The sequence below is a fragment of the Elephas maximus genome, chromosome 3 (assembly GCF_024166365.1).
Source record: "Elephas maximus indicus isolate mEleMax1 chromosome 3, mEleMax1 primary haplotype, whole genome shotgun sequence".
Classification (NCBI taxonomy): Eukaryota; Metazoa; Chordata; class Mammalia; order Proboscidea; family Elephantidae; genus Elephas; species Elephas maximus.
Genome location: NC_064821.1, coordinates 208,433,593 through 208,461,087, shown reverse-complemented (window position 1 = coordinate 208,461,087; position 27,495 = coordinate 208,433,593). Strand labels below are relative to the sequence as shown.

The 27,495-nt window shown below is 38.8% G+C and overlaps 1 protein-coding gene across 6 annotated transcripts in view; it reads right to left on the bottom strand.

Annotated features, from left to right (window-relative positions):
- POU2F1 (POU class 2 homeobox 1) overlaps positions 1 to 27,495 on the bottom strand; it is a 261,573-nt gene that overhangs the window by 25,347 nt on the left and 208,731 nt on the right. For all 6 annotated transcript variants that reach the window (XM_049881124.1, XM_049881126.1, XM_049881127.1 and 3 more), the window contains 6 exons: positions 19,044 to 19,138; positions 14,392 to 14,565; positions 10,169 to 10,310; positions 5,843 to 5,988; positions 4,677 to 4,856; positions 2,830 to 2,935 (listed from right to left, as the gene is read on the bottom strand). In XM_049881124.1, the coding sequence (XP_049737081.1) occupies positions 2,830 to 2,935; positions 4,677 to 4,856; positions 5,843 to 5,988; positions 10,169 to 10,310; positions 14,392 to 14,565; positions 19,044 to 19,138 (843 nt within the window). The remainder of the gene's footprint in view (positions 1 to 2,829; positions 2,936 to 4,676; positions 4,857 to 5,842; positions 5,989 to 10,168; positions 10,311 to 14,391; positions 14,566 to 19,043; positions 19,139 to 27,495) is intronic.

Here is a 27,495-nt window from a genome sequence, read left to right as displayed (position 1 = left end):
CATGACCCGAACCTAATCATGAGGAAACATTAAATAAAGCTAAGGGAGAGTCGACAAAATAACTGCCCACACTTATCAAAAATACCAAGTCAAAAAATGCATTGAAAGACTCAGAATTGTTCCAGATGAAATGAGACTAAAGAGACAGCATGACTGAAAGCTATGCAGAATCTTAGACCTTCTTTTGCAATAAGGGACATTATTGGTCCAACTGGCAAAAATCTGACTGTGATTTATCAGACACTCAATGCCAATTTCCTGATCTTTGACAATTATACATTGACTATGTACGATAATTTGTTTTTAGAAAATACAAGTAAAGTATTTAGGTGTAGGGGTATGTCTGCAACTTTTAAAATGGTTCAGAAAAAAATTACACACATACACAGAGAGAAAGGGGGAGGAGAGAGAAAGAGAAAGCAAATATGGTAAGCTTTTAACAATGGGAGAATCTGAGGGAAGGGATTTAGGACTTCTTTGTTCTCTTTTTATAACTTTAAGTTTCAAATTACATCAAAATAAAAACTGAAGGACATAAGAGTGAATAAGTGATGCAGTTACATGCTTGTAGATTGGCGATTTTCTGGGATACAAGACTTTCATGGCTCAAACTGGGACTGCTGGTTAGCCCAGGTAAAACTCAACCATGATGGCACCATAGGCAAATGTTTATGAAAGTACAGTACAACCACTCAATAAAATATTACAGGGAAATCAGAAGTAGAAATGTAAAAACTATAACAAGGGGAGATACTTGTAAAAGTGAAAAAAGCAGGACACGAAACTCTATAAATAAGAATATAATTACACGTCTGTACATATAAAGTAAGGAAACGCTGGTGGCATACTGGTTAAGTGCTACGACTGCTGACCAAAGGGTCAGCAGTTCAAATCTGCCAGGTGCTCCTTGGAAACTCTACGGGGCAGTTCTACTCTGTCCTATGGGGGTCGCTATGAGTCAGTATTGACTTGACGGCACTGGGTTTAGTTTTTCATTTTTTTTTTTGTACATATAAAAAGGTTTAAAGTGAAAATAAAAATAGCACAAGTTGTCGCTGTGTTTTTCCTGTTTGTATTTCCTATAATGTTAAATTTCTTAATAATTAAAAAAAAAAAATGTTACCGACATTTCAGTAAACAGTCATAATTAAATCCACATAAATGGGCTGAGTGATTTGAGTTCAAGGAAGTATTTGTCAATTAAGATGCTCAAAAACTGATTTAAAGTTTTTAGCTAGTTTTCAGTATGTATATAAAAAATAAAAAAATATATACCTCCTTAAAATTACCTTGTTTCAGATTTTTCCCATATTTGAGGAACTCTGCAAAGCTACTTGTTGCTAATGTCTGAACTATTAGGAATTGTTCTTCAAAAGATGTGTCTTTAGACCTTATAACTTTTGTTAGGTAGGTGAAGTTCAGTTCATAATTTACCAGAAGAGGCTGTCAAATAAGACTGTAAGCTCCCCAGAGGCAGGAAAATTCTATGTTTATACCCCTGGTGCCCGGCACAGTCTGCTTACTGAGCTGAAGTGCTGAATACCATACACTCTCTTTTTTTTTTTCTCAAGTAGAGGCTTTTAACCTGGAACCGGTAGGCTCCTAGGGTAACCACAAATCGCCTTGGTGAGGTGGGGAATGATGAGGTCTATCGTTTATCAACCTCCTTAAATTTTATTAAATATTGTCTATCTCTTTTCGCAGGGGAAAAGTCTGTAGCTTTCATCGAAGTCTCAAAGAGGTCCAAATCCCAAAAAAAGGCCAAGAAGTACTGTTTGAAACAAATTTATGAGATTTCCTAGTAAGTTAGAAATTTAATAATCATATGAAGTCATTCATTCAATGTTCATATCACGGTGAGGTCACAGAGACAAAGAGATGTTATAAACTTTAAACCTGAGAGAAGAAGATCAAAAGTCCCCAGCTCAGGGTTAAACTCAGACTTGATCGTGAAATATCCTAAGTCTTTACTCAAGAGTTTACCACATGATCGACCTGATGAATAACTACAGAATGTCTTACACATTACACATCACTAAAAAAGTTCTGAGGACAATGCTAAGTCATTTTAAATGTATTTGGAAAACTTGCTATTTAAAAGAGACCGAAGAGGGTAAAAAACATTTATTCACTATACAGTGAGCATGCCTACTAAAGGTGAGAATACTCAAGATTCTGTGAGACGTCCAAAGACTTGGGAAAGACAGGTGTGTAAGAATAAAACTGCTTATGCCATAAAAAAAAAAAAAAATAGGCAGGTGGAAATGAGTAGTTAGTTTCCTGGTAGTATTTCCAAGGAGAATTGACATACAAGCTGGAGTAGCTTCACTGATATCAGAAAGAACTGCAAGTTGAAATGATGGACAACACTTCAGGCTGTGGGGGTGTTTATAATCGTCTGAACGGAGCCCTCCTGTGCACCGAGGGTGGGGTGGAGAAAGAGGAGTGGGAGATCAGGTCCAGGCTGGAAAGAGCTGTCTATGAATTGATGAAGAATTTGGATATTTTCCTAAACAACAGCAGCTATTGAAGGTTTTTAAGCAGAAGAGTTACTTGGGGAAAAAATGGCATTTTTGAAAAATAACTCTGGGAGCCATGAACAATGCCAATGATAGACTCAAGTGGGAAAGAACAAAAACGATAAAATCCTTTGGTAAAATTATTCTTTCTGACAAAATTAATTATGCTTGATCTTTCTTGAAGTTTAGGTCTTCATATAAAAAAATTTTTTTAAAGCAATACATATATGTGATTTAACAGCGATTCTCATAGAAACCCATTATGGACCTACCACTTGCTGTAACTGCCACACACCCGGCTGCTGCTTACCTGTGACAGACAGATTAGTAACCGCAGCGCTGCTGAGAGGGAGTACGGGGTTGACAGTCAGGGTAGTTGCCGCACTGCTCGTCACAAGGCTTGGCGTGGTTGCCACCTACAGGTCAGAAATGAAAATACGCACAAAGCACTTAAAATCAAAACCTGAAAGTTTAAGCCCATATTGTAGACTTACTTTGCCTATGAAACTTTTTAAAATCTCATCTACAACAAAGTAAAATAAAATGACCTAAGGGGAAATGATTTTATAATCATTCTTTGATCTTAGAACTGGGAAAACTGGCATCATATATTAGAAAGTTGCTATGAGAACTGATACCATAAGTGGCTTTGTCCCAGGATTTAAAACAAAAAAACCCTGAATTTCAATGATGTTGAATCATACAAACTTTAATTCAGGGAGAGATATTATACTTTATGTCAACAAAAAAACTATTCTACAGGGCTAGGGAAGCTGGGGTTCTTGTATTGCTTTTATTCTTGTTTTTTGGTTTGGTTTTCTTCAGTGAAGTGATATTATGGAAAGAATGTGAAGGAAATTTTTTTAAAAACGAGAAAGTTCCTTTTGGAAATAGCAGAGAATTTCTATAATTTTGTAAGAAATAGTGTCTTCCTTCTAGTACAAATATATCCAAAGTACAAAATAGTTTCCTACACAAAACTGTATCTCATAACTACTATCTCATGAACTTGTATCTCATGAACATGTATCTCGTAACTACTATCTCATGAACTTGTATCTCATGAACATGTATCTCGTAACTACTATCTCATGAACATGTATCTCGTAACTACTATCTCATGAACTTGTATCTCGTAACTACTATCTCATGAACTTTACAACTAAAGCCCGACCATTTCACAACCATAGCCTTTACTCAACAAACGAATCCATTTATTTTTCATTCCTGTTGTCACTGGGTTGACTCTGACCCATGGCAGCTCCATGTGTTATAGAACAGAACTGCTCCACTGGGTTTTCCGGGCCACAATTTTTACGGAAGCAGACTGTCAGGCCTTTATCCTGTGGCACCTCTGGGTGGGTTCAAACGGACAACCTTTAGCTTAGCAGTTGATCACAAACCACTTGTGTCACCCAGAGGCCTTTCAACAAACTAAACATGCCTTTAAATGCTAACTTTAGCTTTAAAAAGCCCTCCAGTATGAAGTGGTATTCGAGCAAAGTAAAAACAAATTAACGAGAAAGGAATAGAAATGAAAACCCAACAATCCTGCCATACTTGGAATCTGGCTGGCCACATGGAGTCACATTTACAATCACCGTAAAGCTCAGGGAGTCACGTGACCTCTACATGTCCCTTCAGTTTTGGAATAACAGTCAGTGCTGACACAAGTTGCTTGTGAGGCTCTACATGAAAGGACAACATATTGTTTGAGAGTGCAAAATTGGAGATGATGGTTTTCATATAAATTCAGAGCTAAATAAGGCTATGAGAGCTTCCTGTTGCTTAATTACGTAGCGTACAAGCTCAATGAACTGGGCTTTAGGATCCCACATGTATACAAGGCAACCAAAGATTTTTTGAGGTAAGTGGAATCCCCATGGTTACAAAGTAATATAATGAACTACATTACAAAGAATAATAATGAAACAACAATGATACATGAAATAATTAAAGTTGTTCACTTTAAAAAAAGAAACACCAATGAATTCCTGGATTAACAATGACACGCAATTTCATTACCTTGGTAACACCTAAAATATTAATTTATATACGTGTTCAATAAATTACATTATAAAATATGTTGATTTACTAGGTTATGTATGAAATTGTGAAGTTAGCCTTGAACCTATGTCCCCGGTTTCTGGCTCTTACCAGCGAGGTCGGGCTGGGGAAAATTGCTTTGATAGGTGAGCTGCTGGTCCCACCACTGCTCGGTGGGTTGATTCTCTTCTCCTTCTGGCGGCGGTTACAAAACCAAACACGGATCACCTCCTTTTCCATATTGAGCTGATCAGCAATCATGGTGATCTCTTCCGAGGTAGGCTTTTGATTCTGAAGGGGAAAAAAACCCTCTTTTGGAATAACTGTTTTAACTACTGGCACAATCATGTCAGCATATAAATAAACCAGCAGTGGGAGGGCCAAGGCAGAGAATGAAGCTGGAATATGTATGACCTTATTAGGCCACTTTTAACAAAAAGCTTCTGTACACAACATTCTAATTAATATGTATTTACTAAATTTATTTGTATTAAGTTAGTCTTGAATATTTATATTTTTTCATCTTTAAGGCCCAGGAATCCTGAATAAAATTAGCAAAATATCAATAAAACCACAGGAGCTAGCAGGAACTGAACGGGTCTCTCAGTGCTTCATGCACATTGTCTAATTTGGACCCACAGTTAGCTTGTGAGGCAGGAAAGGCAGCTACTTCACAAATGTAGGGACTTTAACTTAAATAAATCAAATTGATAAAGACTCCTGACTCAATGCTTCCACTGTGCTTAAGCTTTTTTGAATTAGGAAAAGTCAAAATCTTGTTGAGATTTTTGATTATGATACTACAAAAAAAGGAAAAAAAAAAAGATTGCTGAATATTTACCTGTAGAGCGAACTTGAACTCCATTACCTGACATTCAAGGCCTTTGTGTTCTGATCCCAAACTACCATTCTGGGCGCATAGACTACAATCTGGCCAAACCAAACTACCTCCGTTTCCCTGCTGCTCACGCGCTTCCCCTGCCTGAAGTCGTCTCCTCCCAGCTGTCCCTCTCTCTGGAGTTCCTTTGCATCCTACGGCAGCTGCTGTCTCCCTCACACTGCGTGCTCACGCAGATGTGAGTCTGGTCTCTCCCGAACCCTGCAGCCCTCTGGCTCTGTCTCCTGTGTGCAGCAATTTACATTGTCTTATTTTTTCCATTGTTGCAAGTGTCCATAAGGGCCAGAGGCTGTCCAGTTCATCTTTTATCATCTACAGGGCCTAGCGTGAGTACTATACGGACAATCCCACGAACATGACAAGTAAAAAGCTCACTAACCTCCAAGAAACTCTTCTCTAAGGCCACACGGATGTTGGTCTCTATGCTGGTGCGTTTCTTTCTCCTACGGTTCAAGCCCTCAATTCCCAGCCCTGGAGAATTCAGGGCACTTGGGCTGGAGAGAGCAGAATCAGATGAGAGGTTCTCTGTAAGAAAGAAGAAAGCACAGAAATAGAATTAGGGTAGCATAGTAATTCCTGCATGTAATACAAATAAAAAAACCGGGCCAAAATATTTTAAGCAAAAACAGGTCTTCACATAAGCTGCATTAATGTATTTTTCATTACTATGGTTCTTCATACATCCCTTACTGGTGCTCTTTGTCCCAGGATGGTAACTATACTGTCACCACTCCATTTTTATCTCTGTTTCTGAGGAAGTGTTAAGTTTGCAGTTCCTACCCTTAGACTCAGCTCTACCTCTTCCCAGTTCTGTTCTTATGTCTTGTGTTTATATATTTTTTAAATAACTTTTATTGTGCTTTAAGTAAAAGTTTTCAAATCAAGTCACTCTCTCACACAAAAACCCATACATACCTTGCTATACACTCCCAATTACTCTCTCCCTAATGAGACAGCTCGCTCTCTCCCTCCACTCCCTTTGTGTCCATGTCACCAGCTTCTAACCCCCTCCACCCTCTCATCTCCCCTCCAGGCAGGAGATGCCAACATAGTCTCAAGTGTCCACCTGATCCAAGAAGCTCACTCTTCACCAGCAACTCTCTCCAACCCACTGTCCAGTCCAATCCATGTCTGACGAGTTGGCTTCGGGAATGGTTCCTGTCCTGAGCCAACAGAAGGTCTGGGGGCCACAACCACAGGGGTCCTTCTAGTCTCAGTCAGACCATTAAGTCTGGTCTTATGAGAATTTGGGGTCTGCATCCCACTGCTTTCCTGCTCCCTTAGGGGTTCTCTGTTGTGTTCCCTGTCAGGGCAGTCATCGATTGTAGCCGGGCACCATCTAGTTCTTCTGGTCTCAGGATGATGTAGTCTCTGGCTCATGTGGCCCTTTCTGTCTCTTGGGCTCGTAATTGCCTTGTGTCCTTGGTGTTCTTCATTCTCCTTTGATCCACGTGGGTTGAGACCAATTGATGGATCTTAGATGGCTGCTTGCTAGCATTTAAGACCCCAGACACCACTCTTCAAAGTGGGATGCAGAATGTTTTATAAATAGATTTTATTATGCCAATTGACTTAGATGTCCCCTGAAACCATGGTCCCCAAACCCCTGCCGCTGCTATGCTGGCCTTCATTCAGTTTATTCAGGAAACTTCTTTGCTTTTGGTTTAGTCCAGTTGTGCTGACCTCCCCTGTATTATGTGCTATTTTTCCCTTCACCTAAAGTAGTTCCTATCTACTGACTAATTAGTGAATGCCCCTCTCCCACCCTCCCTCCCTCTCGTAACCGATGTTTTCTTCTCAGTTTAAACTATTTCTCAAGTTCTCATAATAATGGTCTTATACAATATTTGTCCTTTTGCAACTGACTAATTTCACTCAGCATAATGCCTTCCAGATTTCTCCATGTTATGAAATGTTTCACAGATTCCTCACCGTTCTTTATCGATGCGTGGTATTCCATTCTGTGAATACACCGTAATTTATTTATCCATTCATCCATTGATGGGCACCTTGGTTGCTTCCATGTTTTTGCTATTGTAAACAGTGCTGCAATAAACATAGGTGTGCATATATCTGTTCGTGTAAAGGCTCTTATTTCTCTAGGATATATTCCAAGGAGTGGGATTACTGAATCATATGGTAGTTCTATTTCTTAGCTTTTTAAGGAGGCGCCAAATCGATTTCCAAAGTGGTTGTACCACTTGACATTCCCACCAACAGTGTAGAAGTGTTCCAATCTCTCCACAGCCTCTCCAACATTTACCATTTTGTGTTTTTCGGATTAATGCCAGCCTTGTTAGAATGAGATGAAATCTCACTGTAGTTTTGATCTGCATTTCTCTAATGACTAATGATCGTGAACATTTCCTTATGTATCTGTTAGCTACCTGAATGTCTTCTGTAGTGAAGTGTCTATTCATATCTTTTGCCCTTTTTTAATTGGGTTATTTGTCTTTTCGTAGTTGAGTGTTTGCAGTATCATGTAGATTTTAGAGATCTGGCGCTGATCGGAAGTGTCATAGCTAAAAACTTTTTCCCAGTCTGTAGGTAGTCTTTCTACTCTTTTGGTGAAGTCTTTGAATGAGCATAGGTGTTTGATTTTTAGGAGCTCCCAGTTATCTAGTTTTTCTTCTACATTCTTAATAATGTTTTGTATACTGTTTATGCCATGTATTAGGGCTCTTAATGTTGTCCCTATTTTTTCTTCCATGATCTTTATCGTTTTAGATTTTATATTTAGGTCTTTGATCCATTTTGAGTTAGTTTTTGTGCATGGAGTGAAGTATGGGTCTTGTTTCATTTTTTTTTCAGATGGATATCCAGCTATGCCAGCACCATTTGTTAAAAAGACTGTCTTTTCTCCATTTAACTGTTTTGGGGCCTTTGTCAAATATCAACTGCTCATATGTGGATGGATTTATGTCTGGCTTCTCAATTCTGTTCCATTGGTCCATGTATCTGTTGTTGACCAGTACCAGGCTGTTTTGACTACTGTGGCGGTATAATAGGTTCAAAAATCAGGTAAAGAAAGGCCTCCCACTTTGTTCTTCTTTTTCAGTAATGCTTTATTTATCCGGGGCCTCTTTCCCTTCCATATGAAGTTGATGATTTGTTTCTCCATCTCATTAAAGAATGTCTTTGGGATTTGTATCAGAATTGCATTAAATGTATAGATCGCTTTTCATAGAACAGACATTTTTATACTGTTAAGTCTTCCTATCCACGAGCAAGGTATGTTTTTCCACTCATGTAAGTCTCTTTTGGTTTCTCGCAGAAATGTACTGTAGTTTTCTTTGTTTAAGTCTTTTACATCTCTGGTGAGATTTATTTCTAAGTATTTTATCTTCTTGGGGGCTACTGTAAATGGCATGGATTTGGTGATTTCCTCTTCGATGTTCTTTTTGTTGGTGTAGACGGATCCAACTGATTTTTGTATGTTTATCTTGTAACCCGATACTCTGCTGAACTCTTCTATTAGTTTCAGTAGTTTTCTGGAAGATTCCTTAGGGTTTTCTGTGTATTAGATCATGTCATCTGCAAATAGAGATATTTTTACTTTTTCCTTGCCAATCTGGATGCCCTTTATTTCTTTATCTTGCCTAATTGCTCTGGCTAGGACTTCCAGCACAATGTTGAATAAGAGTGGTGATAAAGGGCATTCTTGTCTGGTTCCCGATCTCAAGGGGAATGCTTTCAGGCTTTCTCCATTTAGGGTGATGTTGGCTGTTGGCTTTGTATAAACGCCCTTTATTATGTTGAGGAATTTTCCTTTTATTCCTTCTTGTTTATTTTTTATTGGAAATAAAAGCAAGAAAACCTTCCAGAAATTACTGAGCATTTAATATATATCTTGCAAATGATTCCTCATTTTTTAATCTAAGGCAACAGACAACAAAATTCTTCTTTAAAGTTAAAACAGGGTTCTGTTATTTAATAACTTCATGCCCCTGACATGTCATACACATCCCCAAGTTTCTTTCCCCCATATGTAAAATGAGATGGCCGGATGGATGGAGTAGACCAGTGTCCTCCCCTCCGGGACCCTGTAAGACTACAGATGCCTAGGCCTCACCCAGAGCTACTGATTCAAACGTCCGAGTGTGGAAGTCTCTGGCTTGTCTTTTCAAAACAACTGATTTTTGTTCACATCTACAATGAGGACCACAGACTAGGGGTCCTTCTGGTTCCTTACAGTTCTCATAGTCTGTGATTCTGGGACTCAAGTCCAGTTTTCCATAAGGAAACACAAGCACAAAACATATAAACTAGCAGCACAACTTCTTATGTATGGAATATGTGGGGTCATTTTTAATAACAAAAGCAGAAATATTACCAGGAAGAAGTTTTATCATTCATGGAGGAAGAATCAGTGAACTTGTTTTGCAGGTTTATCTAAATATGGAGGCTTTCTTACCCTCTTCCTTCAACTTTATGTATGTCCCTCACCCCGGCTCAAATACAAGAAACATTTCAGTGCTAAAAATTATTGCTGCTTGCTTACACTTTAATTACTAGAATACTTTAAGGAAACAGTTCTCTGATTCACAAAGTCATACTTTATATTGGCTCTCCCAGGATTAGTTAGCTTCAAGGTTTGTTAGTACCAATAACGCAATAAAAAATATAAACTCCAACTTACGAGACAATCCCCCCCGCCCGTGAAGTTCCGAAGGACAACAAAGATATTTCTTATATATTCACCCACCTGCATCATTTAGCCACTTCTCTAAAAGCGGCTTTAACTTGCACATGTTCTTAAAGCTGAGGTTCAAGGCTTCAAAGCGAGAGATGGTGGTCTGGCTGAAGTCATTTCCATACAGCTTACCCATAGCGAGCCCGACATCACCCTGCACAACAATCCGGAGCAGGAGAGGGGACAGGAACAGAGAGATTCGTCTCACTAACGGTTACAGCCTTCAGTCTGGGGTGCCCCTCCAATAACTGCTCTAGACGAAGAGCCCACAAACCAACCCACTTCCTGGGTCCCACAGAAACACCCATCCCTAAACCGTGCACTGTGTTCCAGTGAGGACACCTAGCTAGGCCTTGATCAAGACAACATTCAACACTGTCCCGTATATTCTTCATTCTGAATCTCTTCAAGATACCAAATATTTCTACTAAGTCTCAAAAGATAGTTCTGACATTTCATCAAGCCCCTTAAGTGATCAACTGAAGTGATTTAATAATCTTTAAAAGTCAACTTACGTGTATCACCTACAGGGTTAATGGGTATAACTCCAGGTAACCTCAGGTTATTTCTGAACTATCCAAAGTTTCCCAAAATAATCACTGTAAAATTTAGAAATGATTCCTCAATTCTTTTTTTTTCCTGTAAAGTATTTCTGGAAGCAGTGAAAAGAAACCTATTTTCTACCCTTAGTTTGGATTTCAAAGTTGGTTACAAAAAACAGGTATTCTAAAAGGCCCTTTTTTGTTTAAATAACTATTACAGAGATAGAAATTCACAGTAGAGAGGTTTGACCTATTTAGTCAAACCTTCATGGGTGCTGGAAATTTGGTAACCTTACAGCAACAGAACAATGATTCCCTGAATATATTACAGAAGACATGTCTCTCTATAAACCTAAACCTTTGACATGTATATAGTGCTTTTCTTCCAGCTGAATCTCTCTTATGAAAGCTGGGAAAAACAGTATTTTACACTTATATACGGGCAACAGAAGCTCATGGAGCTGAAAGGATTCACTCACTCGTTTCAGTGAGTTCAGTGACAGGGCAGAAAGGCAGTAACGTTTTTGGTCTGAAGTACCACACGGCTACTTATGACGAGACGGTCAACTCCCAACTGTCCTGGCAACACTATCCTGAATGGGGATATTCCTGTCCTTTGACTTTCCCCCCCTTAAAACCCATCTTTTGGGTGCTGCATTGTTTATCAGCACCTCTATTAGGTGATAGTAAGGGAAAAGAGAGAACATTTTTTCACTCCATTTTCTTACTGACAAGCAAACTCTGATAAAAAGTTCTACAGAGGAGAAATGTTGGAACTGTAACATAAAATGATAGAGAATATCTGAGCTTCAGTGATCCGTACCCTATGCTGTTCACTAGCTACCAGCTATATGTGGCTCCTTAAATTTATTCAAATGAAATGACGTTAAAAATTCAGTTCTTCAGCAATCTAAGCCACCTTTCGAGTGCTCAGTAGCCTTATATGGCTAGTGGCTACTGTACTGGACGGCACGAATACAGAACATTTCCATCACTGCAGGAAGTGTTATTGACAGCTCTGAGCACACTCTCTCTAACTAGTGCTGAAGTGGACTGTTTATTGATTTCCTTCCCATTACAGTAAACTTGAAAGAAACGGGATAGTGCAAGTGGGGCATAAATGCTATCCATTATATCTATATCTATGTCTCAGTGTGTGTGACACACATACATTTATTAAATGTTACACTTTATTCAGTCAACAAATATTGACTAAATGCCTATTAAGTGTCAGGCGCTGAACTTACTAGGCTTTGTGTGTCACATATATTCAAGCCTCAGTCACTGGATCTCAGCTGTAACTTTCTAGAAAACTGGGGCCAACTGACTCTTGTAATTCTTTGAGTATAGGGCCTGATGTAGGAATTAGATGGCACAAAATGTTTTCTGATGTTATAAGTGCATAATTCTCTAAGAATTTTCCACAAACTTCTGTAATATCTTTCTATGAAAAGTAACAATTTTGACAGGTAAGCAAAACAAAACAAAAAACCTTCAAAAATCACATAGGAATAAAAACAATACCTTAAGTTGGTAGCTGCCAACAAAAGGACAAATCCACTAACTGGGATTTATAATACAAGTTTACCTCTTAATTAAACTGTTTAATTGCATCAAAAGCAAGAGGTCCCTCAGTTAACATACAAATTTTTATTAATCTGTTACGTGCTTGGTTCATTGCCCATGTTATTCACAACCACCTAGGGTTCTCCCTCACAGAAGTTTCAAGCAGCTGATTCCTGCATAATCGATATTAGATCCCTCTGATATTGTTAGAAGAGCAAGAGGGGGTAAAAGGAACAAAGGCTGAGATGGAGAAGCAATGAAAATATCACATCTGATGAATATATGATACTCTGGCATGCCTTCTAATTATGGGATGGCATTCATAGTAATCTCTTAATAACCAACTGTGTAATTAGAAAACAACTGTTAAAATATCCAATTACATGTATATTTACTCAAAGAATAGGAATAGTTCTTGATTTAACAAATAACTGGAATGTCTAACTTCCCCTGTGTGTTGCACACACATAGTAGAATGAACTGGGTACCAAGCAGCCTTTGAGTAACTATGACAGGTATTTATTTGGTTGGTGCTGATTTCCCATCCTGCACCAGTGATATGTGCTTAGATCCATGTGACCAGGGTGTGTGAACTGCTGTCACCGCTGTGACACAGCATTCTGAAGAACAGGGCTCAGGCTGTGCCAACAAGTCGGATATAAAGCCATAAAGCAAAACATAAGACCAGAGGAAAGCTCCTTTACAGAGACTACCAAAAGAAAAATACAACACCAGCAAAATGGCATAGAAAGGTACACCACTGTTTGGGTGAAAGGTGAAGCCTTTAAAAAGCCCTCAGATCCTTGGTGTATCACTTAGGCAACAATCTCCCAGGGAGCTAAAGAGTCTAAAAAATTGAAGCACTGTTAAACATGTCAATCTTAACTTACTTACCCTTACTCAACCTAGTTTTATCTTTAGCTATCTTTCTAAAACAAGCCATATTGTTTACATGTGTTCAAAGTACTAAAACCCTTCTGAACTGTCATTTGTTTCTTCACACCCAGAGGCAGAGCACCTGCAGGACTGTCATCCCTGGATTTCTGATCTACCAGAGGGGCAGCACACTGCTGCACTTTCATACAAAATAATGTGGGTCGTATTTAAATGGTGGCTTAAATATCAAACGATAATTACATCCTCCACAAAGAAAACATCAGGCCTTTCCTGGTTCCATAAAACACCCAGGCCATACTTTGGTATTATTTTTCACCTAATGACCTTTTCATTTTACATAAATGTCAGTCAGTTGTAATTCCTTTCCTGCTTTAAAAGTATTATTTGTGACAGGTTAATCAAAGAGTAAGTCAGTGGCAGTGTTTGGAATAAAAACGCTATCTTCCCAGATGCCAATTTAAACCATTCAAAACAAATTCCACTTTAAAAGTTCTCTGCTAAGTGAAATAAAGAAAAAAATTTGAATTTTGGTTAATTTGGAATTTTCACCATCAACGGATTATTTGACTAATTAGTTTCACATTGGGGGTTATAACATGTTTTGTGTGTGTATGTCTTTTTCCTTCTGCCCAGAAAAAATATATATAAACTATCTTTAAATTAGTCTTTCAAACTTTTCTCCTTTCAGCTATCATAAGAAACTATAATCTTTACTCTCAGTCTTACATATATAGCACTTAGGTCTAGAACCAGATGTTCTTCAAATAATAAAACCATCAGTATAATCATATCATCCCCCTAATCGTCTAAACTCTCACAACTTATTGGTATAATGATTTCAGGAAACGATGTTCCGAGAGAAATCGCACAGTGCTTAGGAGCTCAGGCTGCTAACCAACTAGCTGCTCCTTGGAAACCCTATGGAACACTTCTACTCTGTCCTATAGGGTCACTATGAGTCGGAATGGACTCAACAGCAGTGGGTTTGGGGTTTTTTTTTTTTTTTTTGGTTTTTAATTTAACACTAAAATTTAAACTTATAACTGAATGTATGTACTAATAATCTAAACTTGTTAATGCTGGAAATGGCTAAGAAAAAGGTACAGTTTAAAACCAAAAAACCAAGCAGCTGAGGAATACATTGTTTCTGAGAAGCATCTGTGGATATGTACAGCAAAGCCTTAGACCCAGCTGAAGAGGGAACTCTAAGGGAGAATGGGTTCATCCTACCTGAGTGAATCCAAGTTTGATTCGTCTTTGTTTGAAGGTCTTGGCAAATTGCTCAAGCTCCTCAAGGTCACTGGGCTCATCCAAGCTGGGAGTATCAATTCGCTTTGGTGTTGACTGGCTCTGTGGAAGTGTCTGGATTGGGGTTGCTGCAATTGTGCGTGTTGGGGTTGCTGGCTGTTAGAAAGGGAACAGAACAACAGGAACAAAATGTACAAAAAGATATTTACGTTTACAAAGGGAGCGTGCTGCAAATAAACAACTTAAGGGAACAGCTACATTCGTAGAGAATTGTTGTAGAAAAACGTCACAGCATAGTGTTCTGTGAGAAAAGCAGAATATGAAATCATTTATGCCAGAATTACAGTTAAGGTTAAAAAAGTAAGTTTACAGAAAAAACAAAAATGAAACTCATTCTATCTGGTTCTTCAAGTAGTTTGAATACGTGTATCTTGTGCCTTTTAATAAAAAGGTGTTGTTAATGCTCACAAAACACTCCTCTTTATTTTTAAGAATTTATTTCATAATTATGCCACTTAGACTGTACATTTTAAAACAGCAGAGACCCTATCTATTTTGTTTATCACTATCATATCTCTAACACGTAACAGAATATTATAAAAATATTAAAACTACTTTAAGGGGGAAAAGTAAATCTTCTGGAGTTTAAAGATGTATATTTTTACCTATAACTGTAATTACGGTACACATAATTTTATACTCTGCTTTTCTCATTTAACACTGTGTGACTCTCTTGTACGGTGTTACATGGTCTTCATCATTAACATTTTCAAAGGCTGACTGAGGCAATATTATAATTTATTTGACCACTTCTTCATTATTGGATACTTAGTTTTTCATTTGTTTTCACTAACATAGAAAACACCACAATGAAAAACTTGGTGCATTAAATTATTTTCTTCACCTTTGTAATTAGTTCTCTGAGATAAATTCACAAGATTTTCTGGTAACTGAATATGGGGTACACTGTGAACGTGACAGCCTCTGATACACGTCATAATGTTGGTTCCCACCACACAGTGTTAGTTTCCCTCATATGATCTGCGTTAGTGATTTTTAAAATGGTACTCCACTGCTGCCTTAATTTGTATTTCTCTTATTACATGAAGTCAAAATATTTCGTGTCAATTTTTACTTGTGTCTCCTTTGCTGTGAACTGGATTCACATTCTTAACCCATTTATCTATTAATGATACCCTCATTCCTATCTTTAAAAGCCAAACCTGTTGCTGTGGAGTTGATTCTGACTCACAGCAACCCTAAAAAACAGCAGAACTGCCCCATTGGGTTTCCAAGGAGCATCTGGCTGGTGGATTCAAACTACCAACCTTTTGGTCAGTAGCCCTAGCTCTTAACCACTGTGCCACCAGGGCTCCCTTATTCTTAAAGAACTCATCAGATGATACAGACTAAGCCTTTGTCCGCCATATTAATGCAAATGATTTTCCCAATCCGCCCTTTTCCTTTTGTTTTTCAATGTATATAAATTTTAAATCATCATTCGGGTGACCTTTTTTTTTCCTACTGTTTTCTCTTGCTTCAAATCTGAGAAAGCTTTCACTTATTTCTAACTATGATAAAATTCCTTTAATGTTCTACTAGCTTTTTCTATGTAATTTAAAATATTTAACTTCTTACATCCAGCCAGAGTTTATTTTGAGACATGAGGACAGACTTTTATTTTTTTTAAGAAAATGTTAAATGTCCTTATTACACAAACATGAGGCTACCCTGTTCTTCTCAAAAGCCCCGAGGAGAACAGGCCTGTCTGTGTGTTCACTAGCGGGAGGTACCCTGCCGACTCTGCACTGTAACTGCTCAGCTGACCCCTCCTGCTCACACCAGTCCAGTTGTGAGATTATAGGCCAAGATACAGATGAAGTCTGTGCTTGTGGGTGTTTCTTCTTGCAATTTAACGTGGCCATAACTCCTGACCTTGACCTGGTTAGTAATGTGCACCCTCCAACTGAACTAACTGGCCTAGAAGAGTACACAACAGGCATTGTACAACCAACCACTAGGGGGGCGCTCCTTTCTATTATTCTGCTTCAGTGAAGCCCATCTCCACGACACACTGACACTGAGCACATTTCCAACCGACCATGTTGGAGGAGCCCAAAATCTTCTAATCTGAAGATTTTCACAGTGAAACTTTGGTTGATAGGGATAGGTGAATCTCAGCTCTCAGAAGTAGCCCTGTTCTCAAATAATAAAGGACTAAAAATAGCTTGGGTACCTTTAGGTGGGGTGGTTACAGACAAGTTACCCCAACTCCAAAAACCTCAGGCTGGGTTGGACCAGATCTAGAAATGGTAGAGTAGAATCAGTGAGCAGGAGTCAGGATGACACTACAACAACCCTGCCACTGTGTGCAGGGCATGCAGGCCAGGAGGGAGTCTCCAAACCCCACCCTTATCCATATTCAGATACAGTTCAAATATAGTGAAACTCACCAGTGTGAAGTGTACAGCTGGGTATGTCCTGATGAACACATACGGTCATGTAACTGATAACACCATTAAGATACAGGACACTTCCATCACCCCAAAAGTTTCTTTGTGCCCCTTCGCAGTCAGTCCCCACCCCTAATCCCCAGCCTCTGACAATCACTGATCTGATTTCAGTCCCCACAGTTTGGTCTTTTCTAAAATGTCATATAAATTGAATCATACAATATGCAGTCTTAAGTGTCTGGCTTCTTTGACTTAGTATAATGCTTCTGAAACTCATGCATGTTGTTGAATGTATCAGAAGTTCGTTTCTTTTTACTGCTGAGTAGCAGGCTATCATATGGATATACCAACACTCATCTATTCATCAGCTGATGGACATTTAGGTTGTCTCCAGTTTGGGGTGATCATGAATAAAACTGCTATGAACATTTGTATACAGATCTCTGTGCTGACACAGGGTTTATTTCCAGGAGTAGATTTGCTGTGTCATAGTGTACATATACACTTAACTTTATAAAAAAACTGCCCAACTTTTTTCCTAAGTGTCTGTACAATTCTGTACCCCCATTAGCAATGTAGGAAAGTTCCAGCTGCTTTACGTACTTGTCAACACTTGGTATTATCACAGTCTTTTGAATTTTGCTCATTCTAGTGAGTGCGTAGTGGCATTTCATTTTCATTTCTCTGAGGACTAATGACTGATTTTGAGCATCTTTTCATATGTTTCCTGGATGTTTACATATTTTCTTCAGTGAAGTATCTTTGAATTTTTTAAATCATATTGTCTTATTATTGTGTGAGTTCATGACATATGCTGGATATAAGTCTTTTATCAACACACACTTTAAGAATATTTTCTCATAGTTTGTGACTTTTCATTCTCCTAACAGAAACTTGTAATTTTTATGAAATTAAATCTATCATTGTTTGTCTTTTATGCTTAGAGCTTTTTGTGTCCTATTTAATAATTTTCTTACCCAAGGGCACAAAAAAATTCTCCTAAGTTTTCTTCTAGAAGCTTAGATTCTAGAACATTCCTTTCAAATTAATTTTTGTACATGGAATGAAAGAAGAGTCAAGGTTCATTTTTTTACATATGGATAACAATTGTTTCAGTACCATTTGTTGAAAAACCTTACCTTTTCCCACTGAAATTTTTAGTAGTTTTTTGCTAGAATTTTCAATATTGACAATTAAGTTTTCTATTAATTAAGACAGCTTTACTTCTTCCCTTCTCATCTTCATACCTTTTATTTCTTTTTCTTGCCTCACTGCATGGCTAGGGCCTTCGGTACAATGCTGAACAGAAGTGGCAACAGTAGGTATCTTTGCCTTGTTCCAGGGCTTAAGGGGGGAGTATTCAGTCTATAATCATTAAGTATCGATGTCAGGTTTTTTTGCAGATGCCCTTTATGAAGGCTGACGAAGTCACCTTCTCTTCCTAGTCTGCAGGTGTTTTCAATTATGACTGAGTGCTGAATTTTGTCAAATATCATAATGTGTTAGCATTAAGTGATAGCTTCCATGACTGCAACGAGAGGTAGAGCTGGAAGAGGAACTGAGGATTAGCCAGCTCAATCACTTCATTTTACAGATGAGGAAACTGAGGTTCAGAGAGGTGAAACGCCATGCTCAAAGTCACAGCTAGTTAGGAAGCCGAAGGGGGTCTAAAAGCTTAAATGTTTAGAAGCTTGGATGCTTTTTACATGATTTAATTCTAGTGGAAGTAAGCTAAAGCAACACTGGAGAGTCGAGAAGAAAGGAAAGAACACAGAGATAGAAGGTTCTTTGCAGTTTCTGAGAAAAGGCAAAGGCCAATGATGGGTCTTAACTGAGGCACTAGATTTTCGTTGAAATGGTAGTTTCTACTGTGACTAGTGGAGTGGGGCACAGGTTAAATGGCTCACAACTCACTGCTCATTTACCCCTAAGAAAATCACCCTTCACGAACATATAAGGAAACAGGCTGGACTCCTGGAAGCCTTTCACGGGTGGCATCAATTTGGCAGCAGTGCTTTATTAGGTTGTTAAGTCTAATTGAACTTTTGGTCAGTTATTGAAGACTGTTTAGATTATTTTTATAGGGTCATTTCTAAAAGGAAAAAATTAAACAAAGCCCAGAAGCCTTTCCCCACAAAACAACAGGACAAAAGAAAGCAACCCGCATGGACGAATACCGACCTGGGAGGTGAGGGTGATGCTTGGCTGCGACTGTAGGAGGTTGGCTTGGCTTTGCTGAGGTAGTTGCGTTAGAAGATTCTGCGCTTGCAGGAGACCTGTGAAACACACGCATACGATGCCAGAACATTGAAGATGACGTTGAACAAATGGAAAAAAGAAAGACGAAGAAAGGAAAGTGAAAATTTCCAACGGAGTTCCTGGCAATGCTATTGGTCTTACTGTTCAATTTGCCTAAAACTTAACCTTGTTAAATACAACTTGGGCAAGAAGTTATGGAACCGTAAACTACAACTGACAATGTCTTTAGTGTAACCTTAGTAACTTCTCTGATTGGCCAAGTATTTAGTAAGGATGCACGAAAGTAAAAAAGGGAGATTTTTTATTTTTTAAATATGTAGTAAGATCATTTGGGGCAATAGATTATCTTTTTAAGTATGATTTCCTTAGACAACTATTAGGAGCCCTGATGGCACAATGGTTAAGCACTCAGCTGCTAACCAAAAGGTTGGAGGTTTGAACCTAGCAGCCACTCTGTGGGACAAAGATGTGGCAGTCTGCTTCTGTAAAGATTTGCAGCCTTGGAAACCCTACGTGGCAGCTCTACTCTGTCCTATAGGGTCGCTATGAGTCAGAATCAACTTGAGGGCAACAGGTTTGGTTTTTTGGGTAGGTAACTTTTTTTTTAAAATTGTACTTTAGATGAAGGTTTACAGAACAAACTAGCTTCTCATTAAACAGTTAGTACACATATTGTTTTATGACATTGGTTAACAACCCCACGACATGTCAACACTCTTCCTTCTTGACCTTGGGTTCCCTATTACCAGCTTTCCTGTCCCCTCCTGCCTTCTAGTCCTTGCTCCTGGGCTGGTGTGTCCCTTTAGTCTCGTTTCGTTTTATGGGCCTGTCTTATCTTTGGCTGAAGGGTGAACCTCAGGGGTGACTTCATTACTGAACTAAAAGGGTGTCTAGGGGCCATACTCTCAGGGTTTCTCTAGTCTCTGTCAGGCCAGTAGGTCTGGTCTTGTTTTGTGAGTCAGAATTTTGTTCTACATTTTTTTCCAGCTCTGTCCAGAACCCTCTGTTGTGATTCCTGCCAGAGTAGTCAGTGGCGATAGCCAGGCACCATCTAGTTGTACTGGACTCAGTCTGGTGAAGGCCATGGTAGTTGTGGTCCATTAGCCCTTTGGACTAATCTTTCCTTTGTGTCTTTAGTTTTCTTTATTCTCCCTTGCTCCCAAAGGGGTGAGACCAGTGGAGTATCTTAGATGGCCACTCACAGGATTTTAAGACCCCAGACGCTACTCACCAAAGTAGAATGTAGGACATTTTCTTTATAAACTATGTTATGCCAATTGAGCTAGATGTTCCCCGAGACCATGGTCCCTCCCCACAGTCCTCAGCCCAGCAATTTGGTCCCTCGTGAAGTTTGGATGTGTCTATGGAGCTTCCACAACCTTGCCTTGGACAAGTTCTGCTGGCTTCTTGAACGGACAGCTATTAAAGACAATTTGGATATCCTGAATGTTGGGATATGCAAGGCACAGTCAAAACACTTAGATCTGCCACACATTAGCCACAAAGTTTATTATTGGTTTGTGACTAAGCACTGTCTAAATTTATTAAAACAGATACTTATTTCACAGTGTAGAGACAAATTACATATATTAAGTACATTCAGATTTTTTTTTCTAAAGAATGCTGACCTATGTTGATCTGGGGCAAACAAAATATATTTCAAAGCAAATATGATTAAGTGAAATGAAATTGAGTACATAGTACTACAAAGATCTCCTAAAGGGCAGACTGAGTGAAAATAAAATTGTGGAAGTTTAAAATGACCACCCTGCTTCCCCAAATGTCTCCCTATAGTTCAATCTCCATGTAGTAGTCAGGGTGACCTTTTTGATCAATTAAAACTCTTTAACAGTTTTATATTACAATCAGCATAAAATCTACATAACCTTAGCTAATCTGGCCCTAACTCTGGTATCTCATCTCTGACTACTTCCCCTCACTCCCTGAGATTCAGCTACCTTGGCCTTTCTCTTCCTGGATTAGGTCAAGTTTGTTCCCATATTGGGTACTTTGAATTTCATAGCCTACATGGCTCTTAACTCAGATCCTACATGAACACCCCCCTATCAGTCATCATTAAGCTCTCAATTCAAATGCTGCTTCTTCAAACAGACCTTTCAAGACCACCCTAGCCAGAGTTAGCGCCATTCTTTCACAGGTTAATCTTTACCAAATTACTCTGTTCTGCTATCTTTCTATTACTTATCATTGTTGTTGTTGTTAGCTGCCATTGAATTGGCCCCCAACTCATGGTGACCCCACACACAATGGATCATTACATTAGCTGATTTTTATGAAGTAGATCACCAGGCCCTTCTTCCTAGTTTGTCTTAGTCTGGAAGCTCTGCTGAAGCCTGTTCAGCATCACAGCAACATGAAAGCCTTCACTGACAGATGGGTAGTGGTTTCACTTGAGGTGTTTTGGCTGCGAATCAAACCTAGGTCTCCCACACGGAAGCAAGAGTTCTACCATTGCCCACTAGTACTTAATACTATCTTGGAAATATTACAAAATCTGAAATTTTTCCACTGTTTGATCCTTCAGATTATTGAATAATCTTAGAAAATGGAGTCTCGGGTCATGTACTATTGCTCATTATTAAAACTCACCAGCAATGGTATACATTGATTCTAGATTACTTTCGAACTGTTTTTTTTTTCTTAAACTGTGTAATAAAGGGATAAATGTACTTCCATTCTCTACCATTTGTTATATCTACCATTTGTTGAATGACGATGATACTGATACCATGATAATGTTATAATGATAATAGCAGCAAAGACTTAGAGAGGTTGCTATGTATGCGGCACCTTTTAAAAAACTGCTTCATGTGAATTTACTTACCAAATCCTTACAACTCTTTGAGGTAAATACTAATAACATCCTTATATTACAAATGAGGAATCTGAGGCCCAGGAAAGCTAAGTAACTTTCCAAAGGGCACACAGATAGTAAGTGGCAGAGCCATGATTCAAACCGAGGCAGTCTGGCTTAGACCCTATGTACTTAACCACTACATTACAATAATCTTCCTGGTATTAGGGAAACATTTATGTAATTCATCCATATAAGAAAAGGGGAAGATGAAAAGGGAAATAAGCGAAACTCAGAAAGGTCAGGCAACTTGTCCAAGGTTACTGGCTCTAAAGCCAATCAGTTATTTCTCTTTCTGTGTTATCTTTCCACTCTTCAAAAGTTTAAGTGGGCAGGGGGAGGGGAGGCAGGGCCAAGATAGCGGAGTAGTCAGATACTTCTTGTGGCACCTCTTACAACGAAGGCCCAAAGAAACAACTGAATTGATTATATATGACTGTCTAGGAGCCCTGAACATCAAATGCGAAACTGAGGAATTGGACTGAGTGCCGCAGTGTGGGAAAGACCATTCAGAAGCAGTGAGGAGTTGCCAGACCTGACCTGGCAGGAACTGGCACCCTGCGGGCTGGATCGGCTGGCATTCACGGTGAGGCAAGAAGTGGTGCTCGGGATGCATTTTCCACATCAAGAAAGATCAAGCGGTGGAGAATCTACTCAAGTCTCTAGAACCAGTGAAAAGTGGTGCTCAATCAGCAAAGGTAAGTACATGCGTGAAGCCTACCTCTTGGATCAAAAAACACCCACTTTGGGATGAACCTCGCTCTAATTTACTAGCCTACTCCCTGCTCTGCACCAGGTCCCGAACCAGCCTCAGAGACTGCCACGTCCCCTGGGCAGGAAGTAGGACCCATCGTGTGCCCTGAGCCATTATCCCAGCACTGGAGAGGGAATAAATTAAAAAACAGGGAAAAAATAATCTGCTGGCTCCCCTAAGCTAGGAACTCAAGGCAGAAACAGCTCCTCTGCCTAGGCACAGGCATAAGGGGTCCACGGACTTTCAGTGCCTTTTACCCCTGCACAGACTTGTGTGTGCCCCTTTCAAAAGCGCAATACAGTGTATAAGCCTGAAGACTATGATCAACTCTATCAGCTATAAGGGGGGATGGCAGATTCGTGCTATTTGACACTGCCCTGCCCATTAAGCAGGATCCTCACCTACCCACATCAGGGGCCTGAGGACTGGTGGCTCCACCCACACCACCTAGCCACCTGTGACAGGGGTCCAAGATTAAGTGGTGCCTCCCAGTCCTTACAGCCAAAAGCATTGGGTGCCCAGAGTCTGGCTGTAAAGCCCACCCACCTATGTACTCTAGGAAACAGGGGCACGCTTTTCTCCCAGACACTCGGACAGCTGTCAGCCCGTCTTGCTCAGTGTGTGAGCTCCTACTGCAGCCAGATACCTGTGCCTACACCCATCACCCCTGTCTATCTAGGACTGTAGATAAGAGCCTGCACCATGCACGTGGTGACTGACTATCCGAACACCTGAGCTGAATCCATACAAGAAAAGTAAACAGACTTCTGGGCACACATACCTAGTTACAGCTCCAACCACCTGGTGACAGGACGTGAGAGCTTCAAAGAAATATAAAATGAATAAATGTAACTTACTGATGGCTCGGAGACCACAGTTAATATCACATCACATAATGACGCAGACCATGATGGCTTCAGCAAGCACCCAAAACAAAGAATCAAGGACTCTTCCAGAGGAAGAGAATTTCTCGGAATTACTGGAGGTAGAATAGAAAAGATTAATATACAGAGCTCTTCAAAAGATCAGGAATGAGATCAGGCAAAACACAGAAAAAGCCAAGGAACACAGAGACAAAGCAATAGACGAACTTAAGAAAGTTATTCAAGAGCATAATGACAAATTCAACAGGATGCAAGAATCCATAGAGAGGCAGCAAACAAATTCAAAAGATTAACAATAAAATTTCAGAATTATACAGCTCTATAGAAAGTCAAAGGAGCAGAACTGAGGCAATGGAAGTCAGAATTAGTGGGACTGAAGATAAAGCACTTGACACCACCTTATTTGAGGAATAACCGACGAGTGATTGGAGTACCAGAATCGGGGGATAACAGAAAATACAGAGCAAACTGTTGAAGATTTTTCTCAGGAAGATGAGAAGAGGTCTATCCAAGAAGCTCATTGAACCCCACACAAGGTAGACCCCAAAAGAAAGTCACCAAGACATAATCAAACTTGACAAAACGAAAGATAAAGAGAGAATTTTAAGAGTGGCTAGGGATAAACAAAAAGTCATCTAAAAAGGAGAGTCAATAAGACTAAACTCGGACTACTCGGCAGAAACCGTGCAGACAAGAAGGCAATGGGATGACATACATAAAGCCTTGAAAGAAAAAAAATTGCCAGAAAAGAAGTACATATCCAGCAAAACTGTCCCTCAAATATGATGACGAAATTAGGGCATTTCCAGATAAACAGAAGTCTAGGGCATTTGTAAAAACCAAACTAAAATTACAAGAAATACTAAAGGGAGTCCTCTGGTTAGAAAATCAGTAACATCAGATAACAGCCCAAGACCAGAACACAGGACAGAGCAACCAGATTATCAACCCCGATGGGGAAGTCACAAATAAATCAAAGCTAAAACACTGAAAATAGGGAAACAGAGACATCAATACATAAAAGATGACAACATTAAGACAAAAAAGAAGGACCAAGTAATGTAATCATAGATCTTTCACATGGAGAGGAAGTCAAGGCAATATAAAGAAAATAAATGTTTGGTTTAAACTTAGAAAAACAGGGTAAATATTAAGGTAACCATAAAGGAAATTAACAATCCTATACATCAAAATAAAAAGGAAGAAAAACATAAAGACTTAGCAAATATAAAATCAACAACAATGAAAAGGATGAAAGGAAAATACATAAAGAAAAACGACTCAATGCAGAAAATTAAGTGGAAAAAAGAAATTGTCAACAACACAAAAAATACATCAAAATAAGAGCACTAAGCTCATAACCAAAAACCCACTGTCATCGAGTCAATTCTGACTCATAGAGACCCTATACCTACCAATAATTATGCTGAATGTACATGGACTACATGCACCAATAAAAAGACAGAGTGGCAAAATGGAAAAAAACACGATCCATCTTTACGCGGCCTACAAGAGACACACCTGAGACTTAAAGACACAAACTAAAACTCCAAGGATGGAAAAAAATGTATCAAGCAAACAACAATCCAAAAAGAGCAGGAGTGGCAATATTAATTTCTGACAAAATAGACTTTAAAGAAAAATCCACCACAAAGGATAAGGAAGGACACTATATAATGATTAAAGGGTCAATATACCAGAAGGATATAAAATAAATAGACATGGACCCAACAACAGGGCTCCAAACTACATAAAACAAACTCTAACAGCATTGAAAAGAGAATTAGAATTAGCTCCACAAGTAGGAGATGTCAACATACCACTTTCAGTAAAAGAACATCCAGAAAGAAGCTCAATAAACACAATCAACTAACTTGATCTCATATATAGAAAACTGCATCCAATGGCAGCCAAGTATACTCTCTTTTCCAATGCACACAGAACATTCTCCAGAACAGACCACGTATTAGGTCATAAACCAAGCCTTAACAGAAGCCAAAGCATCGAAATATTACAAAGTACCTTTTCTGACCATAAAGCCTTAAAAGTACAAATCAACAGAAAAAGCAAGAAAAAAAATCAAACACATGGAAACTGAACAACACCTTGTTCAAAAACAACTAGATTATAGAAGAAATTAAGGACGGAATAAAGAAATTCACAGAATCAAATAAGAGTAAAAACAAATCCTACCAGAACCTTTGGGACACAGCAAAAGCAATGCTTAGGGGTCAGGTTATAACAATAAATGCACACATCCAAAAAGGAAGGGTCAAAATCAAAACATTAACCCCACAACTCGAACAAATAGAAAGAAAGCAGCAAAAGAAGCCCTCGGGCACCAAAAGAAAGCAAGTAATAAAAATTAGAGAAGAATTAAATGAAATAGAGACTAGAAAGACAATTGAAGGAGTTAACAAGACCAAAAGCTGGTTCTCTGAAAAGATCAACAAAATCAATAAACCACTCCAAACTGACAAAACAAAAACGGGAGAGGAAGCAGGTAACCCAAACAAGAAACGAGATGGGCGATATGTCAACAGACCCAACTGAAATTTAAAAGAATCATAACAGAATACTATTAAAAACTGTACTCTAACAAATTTGAAAACGTAGAGGAGATAGACAAATTTCTGGAAACACACTACCTGCCCAAACTAACACAGAGGTAGAACAACTAAATAAGCCTATAACAAAAGAAGAGATTGAAAAGGTAATTTAAAGAACCCCTACAACAAAAAAGCCCTGGCCCTGACGGCTTCACTGGAGAATTCCACAGGCTTTCAAAGAAGAATTAACACCACCACTACTAATGGTATTTCAGAGCACAGAAAAAGATGGAATACTCCCTAACTAATTGTATGAAACCAGCATAATCCTGATACCAAAACCAGGTAAAGACATCACAAAAAAAGAAAACTACAGAACAATATCCCTCATGAACTCAGATGCAAAAAAATGCTCAACAAAATTTTAGCCAGTAGAATTCAGCAACTTATCCAAAAAAAAAAAAAAAAAATTCACCAGGACCAAGTGGGAGTCATACCAGGTATGCAGGATAGTTCGACATTAGAAAAATAATCAAAGTAACCCATCATATAAATAAAACAAAAGACAAGAACCACATGCTCTTACCAATTGATGCAGAAAAGGCATTTGACAAAGGCCAATACCCATTCATGGTAAGAACTCTCAGCAAAATGGAATAGAAGGTAAATTCCTCAGCATAATAAAAGGCATTTATGCAAAGCCAACAGCCAACATAATCCTAAATGGAGAGAGCCTGAAAGCATTCCCCTTGAGAAAGGGAACCAGACAAGGATGCCCTTTATCACTACTCATACTCAACATTGTGCTGGAGGTTCTAGCCAGAGCAATTAGGCTATAAAAAGAAATAAGTGGCATCCAAATTGGTAAGGAAGAAGTAAAAGTATCTCTATTTGCAGATGATATGATCTTATACACAGAAAACCCAAAAAATCCACAAAAATACTACTGAACTAATACAACAGTTCAGCAAAGTATTAGGATACAAAAATCAGTTGGATTCCTCTTCACCAACAAAGAGAACTTCAAAGAGGAAATCACCAAGTCAAAAACATTTACAATAGCGCCCAAGAAAATAAAATACTTAGGAATAAATCTAACCAGAGACGTAAAAGACCTGTAAAAAGAAAACTGCAAGAAACCAAAAGAGACCTACATAATTGGAAAAACATAACTTGTTCATGGATAGGAAGCCTCAACACTGTGAAAATGTCAATTCTACCCAAAGCGATATACAGATACAATGCAATCCCGATCCAAATTCCAATGCCATTTTTTAATGAGATAGAGAAACAAATCACCAAGCTCATATGG